The sequence below is a fragment of the Lepidothrix coronata genome, unplaced genomic scaffold (genome assembly GCF_001604755.1).
Source record: "Lepidothrix coronata isolate B3197 unplaced genomic scaffold, Lepidothrix_coronata-1.0 Scaffold1, whole genome shotgun sequence".
Classification (NCBI taxonomy): Eukaryota; Metazoa; Chordata; class Aves; order Passeriformes; family Pipridae; genus Lepidothrix; species Lepidothrix coronata.
This window is the reverse complement of record NW_016690181.1, coordinates 719328-730570: the sequence shown is the minus strand read 5'-3', so window position 1 is coordinate 730570 and position 11243 is coordinate 719328. Positions and strand designations below refer to the sequence as shown.

The window sequence follows — 11243 nt, the reverse complement described above, 5'->3', positions numbered from 1 at the left end:
CCAATTTTTATCTTTTACAGGTGGATTTAATTAAACCTGTGTTTTCCTGTGGGTTTGAAGGGGAACTGGTAGCTAGTATCCTTTATTCTGTGCTTAATTTTTGACCTTCCTTTTGTGTGATCTTAGAAATGAGTTAGTTCCTCTGTTTCTGTTCCTCATTAGTAAAACGTGTCATGATTCTTTGTGTTTCGTAAATGTGGGATTTGACCATAATAATGAGCAAATTGGCGAAGGAAGGTTTGATTGCGCTGTGTTAGAAGGACACCAAGTAGCTTTCTGCATTTGACTTAAGTGTAACAATTGTTCTTGGAATCTGTTCATCATCATTAAAAGTGATTGAGGTTCTTACAGGGAAGATAGATAATTTCAGCTGCTGGCAGCAGGAGGACTTAGTGAGAAATTATTCTTGTCACTCTGATTTGACAGATTTCCTGTAAGGAACTGTGACAGCATTGCTGTAGTTAAGGCTGAGAATGTACATTAGCTAGAACCCAGGAGCACTTTATTTTACAGGAAAAAACCCAACTAAAATAGAGGAATTTAAAAGCTAAGATGGTGGAATAGAAGATGGTCTATAAGTACTGAATCCTTAATTTTGCAGAGGTTTAAGGAGAAGTCAGTCTTTCCTGAGTCATTTCTGCAGCATTCTGTCAGAGAATTGTGTGCAAATTATCTCAAAGGAGATGAGGAGTGTGCACAATTTAAACTTGCTTATCATGCCAGATACAGGTGGTACAGTAAATGGACTAAACAAAGCACAGGACAGCACAGCTCTCAACAGGTGAATTAAAGAGTAAAGTTTAAGATTATTGCAGTGTGTGAGGTCATGATATGTGAAATTGTACAAATATGCACATGCTTAGTGAAGAGATATTTACAGAAATGCAATAATGGTGGGTGGATATTAAGTATACATGCAACAAGTTTTAAAGAGAGATAGATATATTTTATATTAAATGATTGCAGTTGAGTGTTTTTAATTTGTCCCCTAAATCAAATAACCTTTAATTAAGGTTTTATGGCAAACTCTTCAGGCTAATGTTAAACTGGGACAAGATGGTTGCAATGGATAGAGATGTCTAAACAATTCTGCTTTGGGTTGAGTAAAATCTGCCGATGGGTCCTCAGGGCTGGTACCAGCCTAGTGAGTGGCTCTGAGTGCCTGTGCCTTGCACTTCTCAGATATCTCCGCTTTGAAAGGACTTCATAATTTCAGAACCAATGTCCTGGATGCAGGCAGAGACTCCTCCGCAGTTCTGTTGTATACTTGAGGAAGTCCTTCAAGATGCTCTGCCTGAACGTAGCCCACACGGTGTTTAATTTGTTTTTATGATTTTCTTTAAGGCAGTACTGCAGATACACTGGAGAAGTTTTAGCTAAAAATGCTAGCTCTGACCTTTTTCAGTAAGGTCCCATAGGTTACTTTGCTTATGTATTTTTCATTTCATTCCAGAAAATACTGTATATGTGCCCATTGGGTGTATGTGTATCTAATTTGACATTCTTTTTAGGTCTAGAAGAGAAAGCCTTGCAATATGAAAAATTCCTTAGAAACCTGAAAATATTTACAGTATTAAAGGAGGTGACGTACAATTCATATTCATCTGAAGAAAGTTCAAGAGATGTTCTTGAATGTCAGAAGTTCCTGGAAGTGAAAACAACTGGTGATGTTGCATGTCAAATCTTAGCATTATTAAAACAAAATACACTGATGCTAGGTTCTGCTTTTTCTCTGTGCAGTGTAAAAGCAGTGCAAGGTATGATAACACCTCAGTATATTTGGAGGTAAGACACAGCATCTTCAGGGAATTACAGTATTGGAACTGGCTTTGTGCTTTATTCAAAGATAAGAAGTGGTCAGGGGTATACTGCTCCAAAGCACACTTAAGGCTGGAAGTGTGTTGGCATTTTACTGTGCTACTGCAGGCTGACTCTTGTGCTGAAATTAAAATAAAACAAAAGAAAAAAAAGGCCCAAAGCTGGTAATTGGCTAGGATGATGATAGTGTGAGCTAATCCCTCAACCTCAGGGAGGGAAGCCTGCTTAGTCAGAGAGCCAGCAGTGCTCATCCAGTGAAGCTGCCAAGTGTGAGCTTTCCTGAAGCATAGTCATGCTGCAGCTTGAACATTTATCACTGCAGCTTAAACTATGGACTATTATTATTATTAGGATGACATAAAAGATATTCTTCATTTTTTTCTATATAGAAAGAACTTCTAAAGAGCTGGTTTTATGATGTGTTCTTTTACCATCTAATACTGGATGCACCAAATCCTATTTTGTTCTTGGTGATTGCTTGGTTAGGATATAGTTAGTTTTGCATGTAACTGGGATAACTGGGATGTTCAGTAATCATGTCTTGTTCAAAGTACCTTAAATCTTTTTCCTCGTTGGTAATGTCCTTTTCACTATCCTGGGTCTTGTGCTGAAGAACAGCTTCGGTTGTACATTCTCCTTTGCCTTTAGGTTATATCTGAACTTACTTAATTTTAAACTTCGCATCTTTTTATCTTCTTCCCAGATCAGTGCAGTTGTAAACTGGTCTGAGCTAGGTCTTGCTGGTGGCTTCTTATCTAGTAATGGAAAAAACAGAGCCAAAGTCCACACAACAGGAGGTTTGGAAGGCTGTGCTAATGCAATGCTTTCTCACTAACCTGAGAATCCTTTTGCTAAAGGTCTTCTGAATACTTGTCTGTGTGGTAGCTGCAAATCTCAGCCACCACTATTAAGAACAACATCAACTGGTTTTTTTGTGTTGGTTTTTTTTGTTTGTTTGTTTGTTTGTTTGTTTGTTTTTTTAATTTTAATTTCTTTTTTTCTTCTTTTTAAAATTTTTTGAAGACAGGTTGAAAACATGGACCCTTGAAGTTGAATGCCAGCTTTTTGGCAGTTACTGTTACATTTTTCCTCAAGGTGTAGAAAATCTACAGCAGAACTTCAGAAAGCTGACAGATTAAAATTTGATCTAGTGATAACATCTTCTGGTTATCACAGAAAACCTTGCATTGTCTTTATCGGGATTATGTGACTGATCAACGTAAAAGCAAGTAGAAGCATCAGTGGAAGGAAAGTTGTTACCAGGTTGTCTAGTTTGGAGAGAAAAACAGCCTGTGATGATTTCAGAAAGTAAGACAGTGTCAGAAACCACTGTTAGTAGTATTACCTCAGGTCTTATGGTTTAGCTGTTAGCACTGATACATTTGCAGTGCTGCAAAAAGCAAGGAGAGAGGATAACATTAATGCTTCTGAGAGGCATATAGCAACCTTTCCACCTCTACATTTTTGTGACCAGGGATTTGTTTCCTGCTGTAAGATGTTTTTTCCTTTCCTAGTGAAGTTTTGAAATAGGAAAAACATACTTTGTGAAGTATTTGCTTGTATACTAGTTGCAGTTTAGAGAGAATTTTCTATCTCACGTGTCCATAATTTCTCCTGGAGTTATTTTCGTCCTGGTTAGAGAGGCCTGGAAAACGAGCTGAGACATTGTGCTTAGAGGAGGGAGGAATGCCCTGGCTCTGTAATACGAGGTGGCAGGAGTCCATGATTTGTAGCCAGGGTGAAGGGGGAGGCAGTGTGGGGGAACAGCTATGTAACAGCCTGAGGAAGTGACTCACTTCACTCTGAAACACAGTCCCATGGTTCCAGTAGCACTGAAGCCAAGCTTGGCTTCTGAGGTGGAAGTTGTGTAAGTTAATTGAAACTCTTTGTCTTTTCCTCCTCCTCATGTTTCCAACCCCACCTCAGTACTGCACTGTGCCCATATCTGTTTAGAGGAAGCTCACATTACAGGACTTCAGTGTGCTATATAATCTGTTTATTATTTTTCATTTTAAAGAGAGCTGAATGGATTGCAGGTTTCATTGGAGTGGATGTGTGTTAGTCTTACCTGCTCCACTCTAGAGAAACTTGATCATGTAGCAAAAGGGCCGTAACAACAATAAGTTTTTAACGATTTGTTATAATCTTTCTGAAATATGTTGGCAGTGTGAACTGAAGTGGAACAGAGTGCGTATTTAAAAAGATAGAGACTTGCTCTTAATAACTTGAATGTTAGTAGTACTAGTTTAAGAATTTAATTAAATTTAAAACATAACATTTTAAAGCGTTTTAAGTGTCCTAGTAGAAATACTAGTGTATATGTTAACACATTAGACGTTAATCCTGCAAGGCTCTTAGAGTTTGTGGATAGCTTTTTTTCTATGGAAGAAGAGGGTGAGAGGGTAGAATTGTCTTAGACTGCCTGTTACGGAAAGGCTTTCTTCTATTATATTTGTAGCTCTACAGTAACAGATATTTGCCAGTGTGGGGGAGCAGCTGTAACATTCTGCCTGAACTACTTTTCGGTATGACCTGAGCAGGAGCATTTGCTTTCAGCTGTTGAAGAAAACATCTGAGAGAGCAATAGGTAGAGCAGGCCCTGTCTCCAGTGCTTGGATGTTTGGTGGGCAGTTCTTAATTGGAAAGCAGCTGTAATGACTGGGGGGGAACGGGGAGCAGTGTGACTAATGAGCTGCTGCCTGTCCCTTTCCTTCAGAACACTGCATTGAGCATCTTGCTGTGTGTTTGGCTGCAGCCTTCGCATGTGTGTGTTGTAAAGGTCTTTGGGAAATGTGGCCTTTTGGCAAGCCATGAAGGTTTTTTTGTTTTGTGGTTTTGAGTTGAGATTAGAAACAGATTATTCTGGAAGACACAGAAGTAACTGGCCAGATGAGAGGGAGTTTAAGAGAAAAACCTTCAGAATGAGCTGAGTGATTAGTCAGAAGTCTGTGTGCAATTGGGAGTTGCATCATGCAAGTACAGTGTGATATCTGTTTTGTAAAACTAAGTTGTTTTGGTTTACATTCTTGTAGCAGGTCAGATCTATTGTTTCTTACCTGTATTATCCTGGTCTTCATTTCCATGGGAAACAGGACAGACATACACATTGTTGCTTATCGCGTGAACGTTCATAGGCCAGTTATGTCTGGTGATGATTCATTGCCAATGCTTCTCTATTTCAGGACCTGTAACTAAGTGGACCCTACTGACCTCTGAACCACAAAGTATAGGAGTGAAAAGAAGTGGGAGAAGCACACAAAGAAAAAGGAAGTGAATGCACTTTCCTCTGGACTTCTTTCCTGCTCTTTATTACTAAAACTGAATGGAAAAGAGAGACTTCTGTGCCTTTCCTCCCCCAGCCTTAGGGATGGGTGGATTGTGAATACTATGCATGCAGCCGAGAGAATAGGCTGAACCATGAATCTTCAGGCTCAGCAAAAGTCTGCAAGCAAAAGGACTGGGAAACGAGTTGCCTATTTTAATGAGCAGGAAATAGGTGTGTTGTCAAAAGAACCACAGCAGCAGCTTAAGGAAGGACAGTACTATGGTCATGGAGGGAATATACCGGTCTCCCAAACTATGGAGATTCCTCACACAGGAGGATTAACAGGTGCACCCAACAGTGTTGCTTTGATGAACTCTGTTTACAATCAAGATAGGGGAGAATCAATGATGATGCCCCAGTCAGTAACAGCTGTCAAATGGCAGAATTCACTAATGGGAAACCGGTTACCAGAGAGGGGTGACAGCCACTGGCAATCTCCACCCTCAGTGTGGAACCACAGTATGGTTTTTGGAGGCAACCCAAAAGGACCCCACTCCAATGCTGGTGCCCCAGGCTTCTATGGCCACCCAGAGGCCCTTAAAAGAAATCAAGAGAAAGGAGTGTTCGTGTCACAGCTGGACTTATATGGAGATGCTGTCCAGCAGATGATGTCCCAGAAGGCTCAGCTGGAACAGCAAGCCCTGGTTAGACAGCAAGCTCAAATGAATTCTTTTCATCAGATGCAAAAGCAGCAGCAGCAGAATCAAAGTTTGCCATTGCAGCCTTTCCAACTTGCATTTGGTCACCAAGGTCAAAAGCAAGGTCTTCCTGAGTTGTTACATGTCTTTCAAGAAGCCCCAGCTTCTTCCAGTCCAGCATTTACTGCTCAACAAAAGCAGCAAGCTCTTCCTCAGCTACAGCTGTTTGAAAATTTCTATCCTCAGCAGCAGCAGCAGCAGCAGCAGGCTGCTGCACAAACCTTTGGGTTGCAGCAAACTACTTCCATAGCACAGCCTCATGTGGCAGCTGCAGCACCTCAGCATCATATGGTGGCACACCAGTTTCAGCAAACAGAGAGGAACCAGGAACTATTCAAGGCATTAACAGAGCAGAATCAACAGACTGTGCTACCTCAGACCCAGATTCCCTTTCCAAGAAGGTCACGGAGACTCTCCAAAGAAGGTGTCCTGCTGACATCTGCAGGAGAAGTGTTGACTTCCAAGCAGGCAGAAGAACAACCTGGCAATTTATTTCTGCATCACTGGCAATCGCATCAGCAAGAGGTCCCATTACAGCATCCGTCTGAATCACTGGCCCACAACAAAAGTGGCTTTTCGCACCCCAAAAGAATGGATCTGGAGCAGAAGGATGTCCTGGTCAATAGTGAGCAGTGCCAGATGGAAACAGACAGGCAAGCCCCAGCCCAGAACGGTAGAGATGAGGAGAAACAGGCAGCAGCAGCTGAAGAAAACACTCAGAGAACTAATGATTTTCAGGGAGTCAGAGGTGGTGTAATCCAGAGTACTCGACGGAGACGACGTGTTTCTCAAGAAGCCAATTTGCTGACTTTGGCTCAAAAAGCTGTTGAATTGGCTTCTCTTCAGAATGTAAAGGTAAGGTATACATCCTAACCAATATAGCATGTTTTAGACTACAAAATAGGGCTGAAATGAAAGGAATTTATGTTTATATGCAGGATAGGATGGTATCTTGAACTGTACAGCAGGGGCAGCTCTGGAGTGGAGGCATGTAAGTTCAACTACTGTAATTCATAGATGCAGGAAAGCGGAGATCTAATGGAGTGAAACCACCTAAGGGCAGTTTTATTTCACTAAAACTGAATGTGATTTTAGCCCAGGACTTCAAAATATGGATGTTTTCATCTTAGGTGTCAAGGTGTCAGGAATTTTGAGAGACAAGTGTAAGCAGTGTACTTGTCTTTTTACCAATTTAATGTTCTCTTCCTTTTCTGTTAAAAGACTGCTGCTTACCTGCCAGTTTTTCAGTTTCAGCAGTTGAAGCATTTCTAAATTGTGCTCTCTAAAAATTACATAATGCATGTTCAATACTTCCCAAATATTAAATGCCTGAGAAAGCCTCACTTACATGAAGAACTTAAACCAGGCATAACAAAGGTCTGTCTCATGCAGCATCTTGTTTCTGAGAACGACCTGAGAATAAAGTCTGCCTGTAGACTGTCTGTAGGGCTTGATGGGGAAGAAATCTGGTGTTGGCTGATTAGGTAGTTCACCTCTCCTGTCCTTTTGGCATCCCATCAGTCTAAACTGTACAGTATATATTCCATATGGCAAGATGATAGAGTTCAAAATTAACTACCCAAGGGGGAGGCAAGGGATTTTTGGAGTTGGGTGGAGTTTTTTGAGGGATTGTTTTTCGAAGATTTTCTTACAGTAGTGGTTTGACTAATCTTTCATTGAGTGTCTGTCACGAGAAGTAACCATATACTTTACCTTGGAAGCTTTGTTGCCAAAGGCTGATGAAATACAGATATTAGGGCATGAGCCACTTTTACCTACAGTTTTTGCCACTTGTGTTGCTGCCCAGTCAGACAGCAGAGGGAAGAGTATTTTATTCCCAGTCTTGTTCTCATCATCTTTTTTTTTTTCCTAGTTTGTTTGTGGCTGGTTTTTGCCCATCTCTTCCTTAGAGGAATGTGCTATTTCAGTGAAAAAAAAGTACTAAAAACCAATGTGGTGAATATCCATAGCCTGCTTCATCTCCTCCACAGCAGGCAGCAAACAGTAACTGATGGTTGATGCTGCCTTCAATCCTTTTTGCTCTTAACTCCAGTTGAAGAAGCAGATTTGGTAGAAAACTAGTAGTAGTAGTTAGTAGCATGGTCTGTTTGCTCATACATTTCCCAGCCATTGTGTGTGTGGTTATATTGCAGAAGGCCTACAGTTCACATTGTACTCTGATCACCAACAGAGTGGCAAGAAAAAGCAAATAGAGCATCTAGGAAAAGGCCCTGAGAGGTGAAGGAAGGCATGTCCGCTTGCAGCTTGATTCATAATGTAAAGACCAAACAGATAAGTGTTTTGACAGATGCTCTTTTGTTCTTTGCTGTTATGCAAGCAGCTTGTTTGCTTCCATGATGGCACTAGCAGAAGAACTCTATGTTTAGATCTGTTCAGGCCTTCAGGATAAGCTTTTGAAGGATGTTAAATTCTTACCTGAGGTCTGATGGATTTTACATCTTTAGGGGGTTGGATATCATGCAAGGGAGAAAAAGAAAATGCTTACTGGAGAAAAGTAATCTGCTTCTCTTACTAGTGTCCTTCTGTTACAAACAACCTAGAAGCCTTCTCTGCATGGTTCTGTGAAGAGTGTGTACAAAGCTGTAGAGTTAAATTGTTGATGAAAGATACATCATATTTTGAATAAGTTGTTTGAACATTCCAATGTAGGTGTGTGTATCTTATGTAGAAATAGTATTCTGGACAGCAATATCTGTCTACATGCAGTGTCACAACTGATGCTTTGCACCAGAGCTGCTCATCACCTGTGCCTGCCTTTTTTCAGGTGGTGCAAGCTTATTGCTGCTTACAGGCTGCAGTAAATTCTCAACTCTTAATTTTATGGTTTCATTTCACATATAGCTGTTATATGCAAAAGGGCAGTGTGATTTGTCGTCTTAAATAGCCAGAAAACTTTTCTCAAATCTGAAATGGTCATCTTAAAGGGTGTCTGGATTTTAATATTCCTTTATGGAAGGGAGACAGAGGTTTTGGTTACCTGGCCTCTTTGGTAACTTTGATTACCAGGGCGCCAGCTGCTACATACAAGAGAAAAAAAAAAGGTTTTATTTGTAGAATTGTGGTTCTGGACTCACCTACAAAAGAAAAAAAAGTTTTATTTACAGAACTCCTTCATGGACAAGCTTTCTTTTTAACTGCAGAGAGAAGCTGCCTCTACTTGATGCAAAATGATGGCAGAAAGCACTGTGTGGGCAGGTGTTTCTGAAAGCCTGGTGTGGTTTCTTGTCTGATTACAGCAGTGGCCTTGAAACAGTTCTTCCAGCTGTTGCAGTTGAGTTATGTCTGTGAATTCTAAGTTTTTTAGAAACAACTTGAGGGATAGGCAGGGTCAACGCCAGAACATCTGATGAGTTTCTCGGAGGACTGTACTAGTTCATCCCGCAATATTTATGCAACAAGTCACACTTGCTGGAGTTATCCAGCAGACTTACTGCCCCAAATTCTGCAACAGGTAGCTGAAAATCCCCTAGCAGTTCTAAAACTGAAGGTCCCATCCCTTGGTCAGAGACTCCTTTCTGCTTACCTCTAAGAGTAATCAAACAGTTGAGAAAATATTTGGAGATCTGAAACAAATAGCTTAATTCCAAAATTAGTCATGTCCCCTCTTAGTAAACCTTAGGTATGTGTGGTCTTTCATGACCAGAAAAGCTCTGGTGTGGACCAGAACATCTTTAAGGATGTCTCAACTATTTATATATTAAGTTCCCAGTGGTGTCTTTTCTCAACCTTTGCTCCTGTTCAGGTCTCCCCTTCCTCTTTTCTGTTGAAGGGGTCATCTCTCCTGTCATTAAGGAGGAGAGTCCTTTGCTGGTAACCTCCCAGTCTTGAAAATAAAAAGAGCATGGTTAGCTGATTGTGCGGTCAGAGAAAAGTGACATCTTTTGTGTGACTAGTTGCTATAATTTCCTCCTTGTAGTCAGGAAATTAGTTCATGACTCTTGACCTACAGAGATCTGTGTAGCACACGGGAAGTACCTGAGGTTTGTAGATTGGTCAGAATTGGTGCTTGTTCACATATTCCCATTGTGATTACTTGTTTTATTGCACAAAGTGGGCTAAAGTGCTTGCACTAATGAGAGCTACATCAGGTGGATAAAAAGTAACCTGATTAAAACCAAGACTTTTCTTGACAGTGGTCTGAACAATGTGGTGTGAATGCACTGCTCCAAACAGTGGTTCAAAACTACCTGCTGTGGATCTTGCTGTCAGGAGATGACCCCAGAGCTATTCCAGGTGTTTAACTAGGGCTTCAGTAATAAGGTGATAACAGCATCAATTTCCCTGATGAATGGAGGCCTATGGAGAGCAGCACCTGTGAGCTGCTTCTTCAGGTGTGGGCAGGACCAGTAGGCATAGATATCTGTTTCCAGTAGCTGACCTGTTCATGTGTTTAAAAGGCATCCTTGTTAGTCTCTCTTTCCTGAAGTGATGGAGGGAGGCTATGAAAATTTACAAGAGTCCTTTACTGCCTCGAAGTAGTGGGGTCCTAGAGACATGTCTGTCAGCATGAATGCCCTCCAAATCCAAAATTGGTGGTTTTATGGGAAAGTACAGGTGTATGTCAGCAGCCTGGAGTGAAGGCAGGTCCTTGGAGCTCATTAATTTCTTCTGAAGTGCAATCTGGGACAGCGGAAGCCACTCGTGGCTTTACAGTTTTCATCACTGCGTGGTTTTCATCACTGGCTTTTCATTACTGCGTGGTAGGGGCAGACGTTTGCAGTTTCTGTGAAGAAGCAGTCAGACTTCTAAACTGCAGTGTCATTTACAGAATAAATCTTTCTGTGCTCACTTAGCCCTACTCTAATAAAAGGTCTGGGAAGGAGGCAGTCCTGAATCTTCTTGATATAGTAGATTTTACGTGCTCAAGCTTGGTACCTGGCATATTTTGAAGGCTTAATGTTTTCCAGGGTGGACCTGCTTGCTCTTAAAAACAACAAAAATTACCAGGACTCTCATTTGGAGAGAGACCAGAGCACTAACCCTAGGCTCTGACTGATGCATGTTGTGACAGTACAATTGTGCTTCCCGCAATATAATATCAAAATGGGACTTCAGCCTAGTGTCCTTCTAGCTATCATGGATTGACTCTTCATGGGCCAGCTGAAGCATGTTCTCTTGCTCATCAGTGAAGCCGAATGACTTTCTTCATCTATGACCACAGTGAAATGACTGGGGTTGTGTCTGAACCCTTAGGACAAAACCTCTCATGTCAGCTTTTTCATCAGGACTAGGTACTCATTATGACACACAATAGGTTCTGTTTGAAGGCTTCAGTAAATCCCTGCAAAATTTTGAAAGTCCAGGTTGGAGACCTGTTGTCATACCTGAGAGATTATGTGTCTTAGTTTCTACCCAAAAAACACAGCTGTTCAGCTGGATTT

The 11243-nt window shown here is 41.1% G+C and overlaps 1 protein-coding gene across 2 annotated transcripts in view; it reads left to right on the top strand.

The window, feature by feature from the left end:
* The window catches only part of ELMSAN1 (ELM2 and Myb/SANT domain containing 1), a 52903-nt gene that overhangs the window by 26488 nt on the left and 15172 nt on the right, over positions 1–11243 (top strand). For both annotated transcript variants that reach the window (XM_017808682.1, XM_017808690.1), the window contains exon 2: positions 5001–6696. In XM_017808682.1, the coding sequence (XP_017664171.1) occupies positions 5236–6696 (1461 nt within the window). In that variant the 5' untranslated portion in view covers positions 5001–5235. The remainder of the gene's footprint in view (positions 1–5000; positions 6697–11243) is intronic.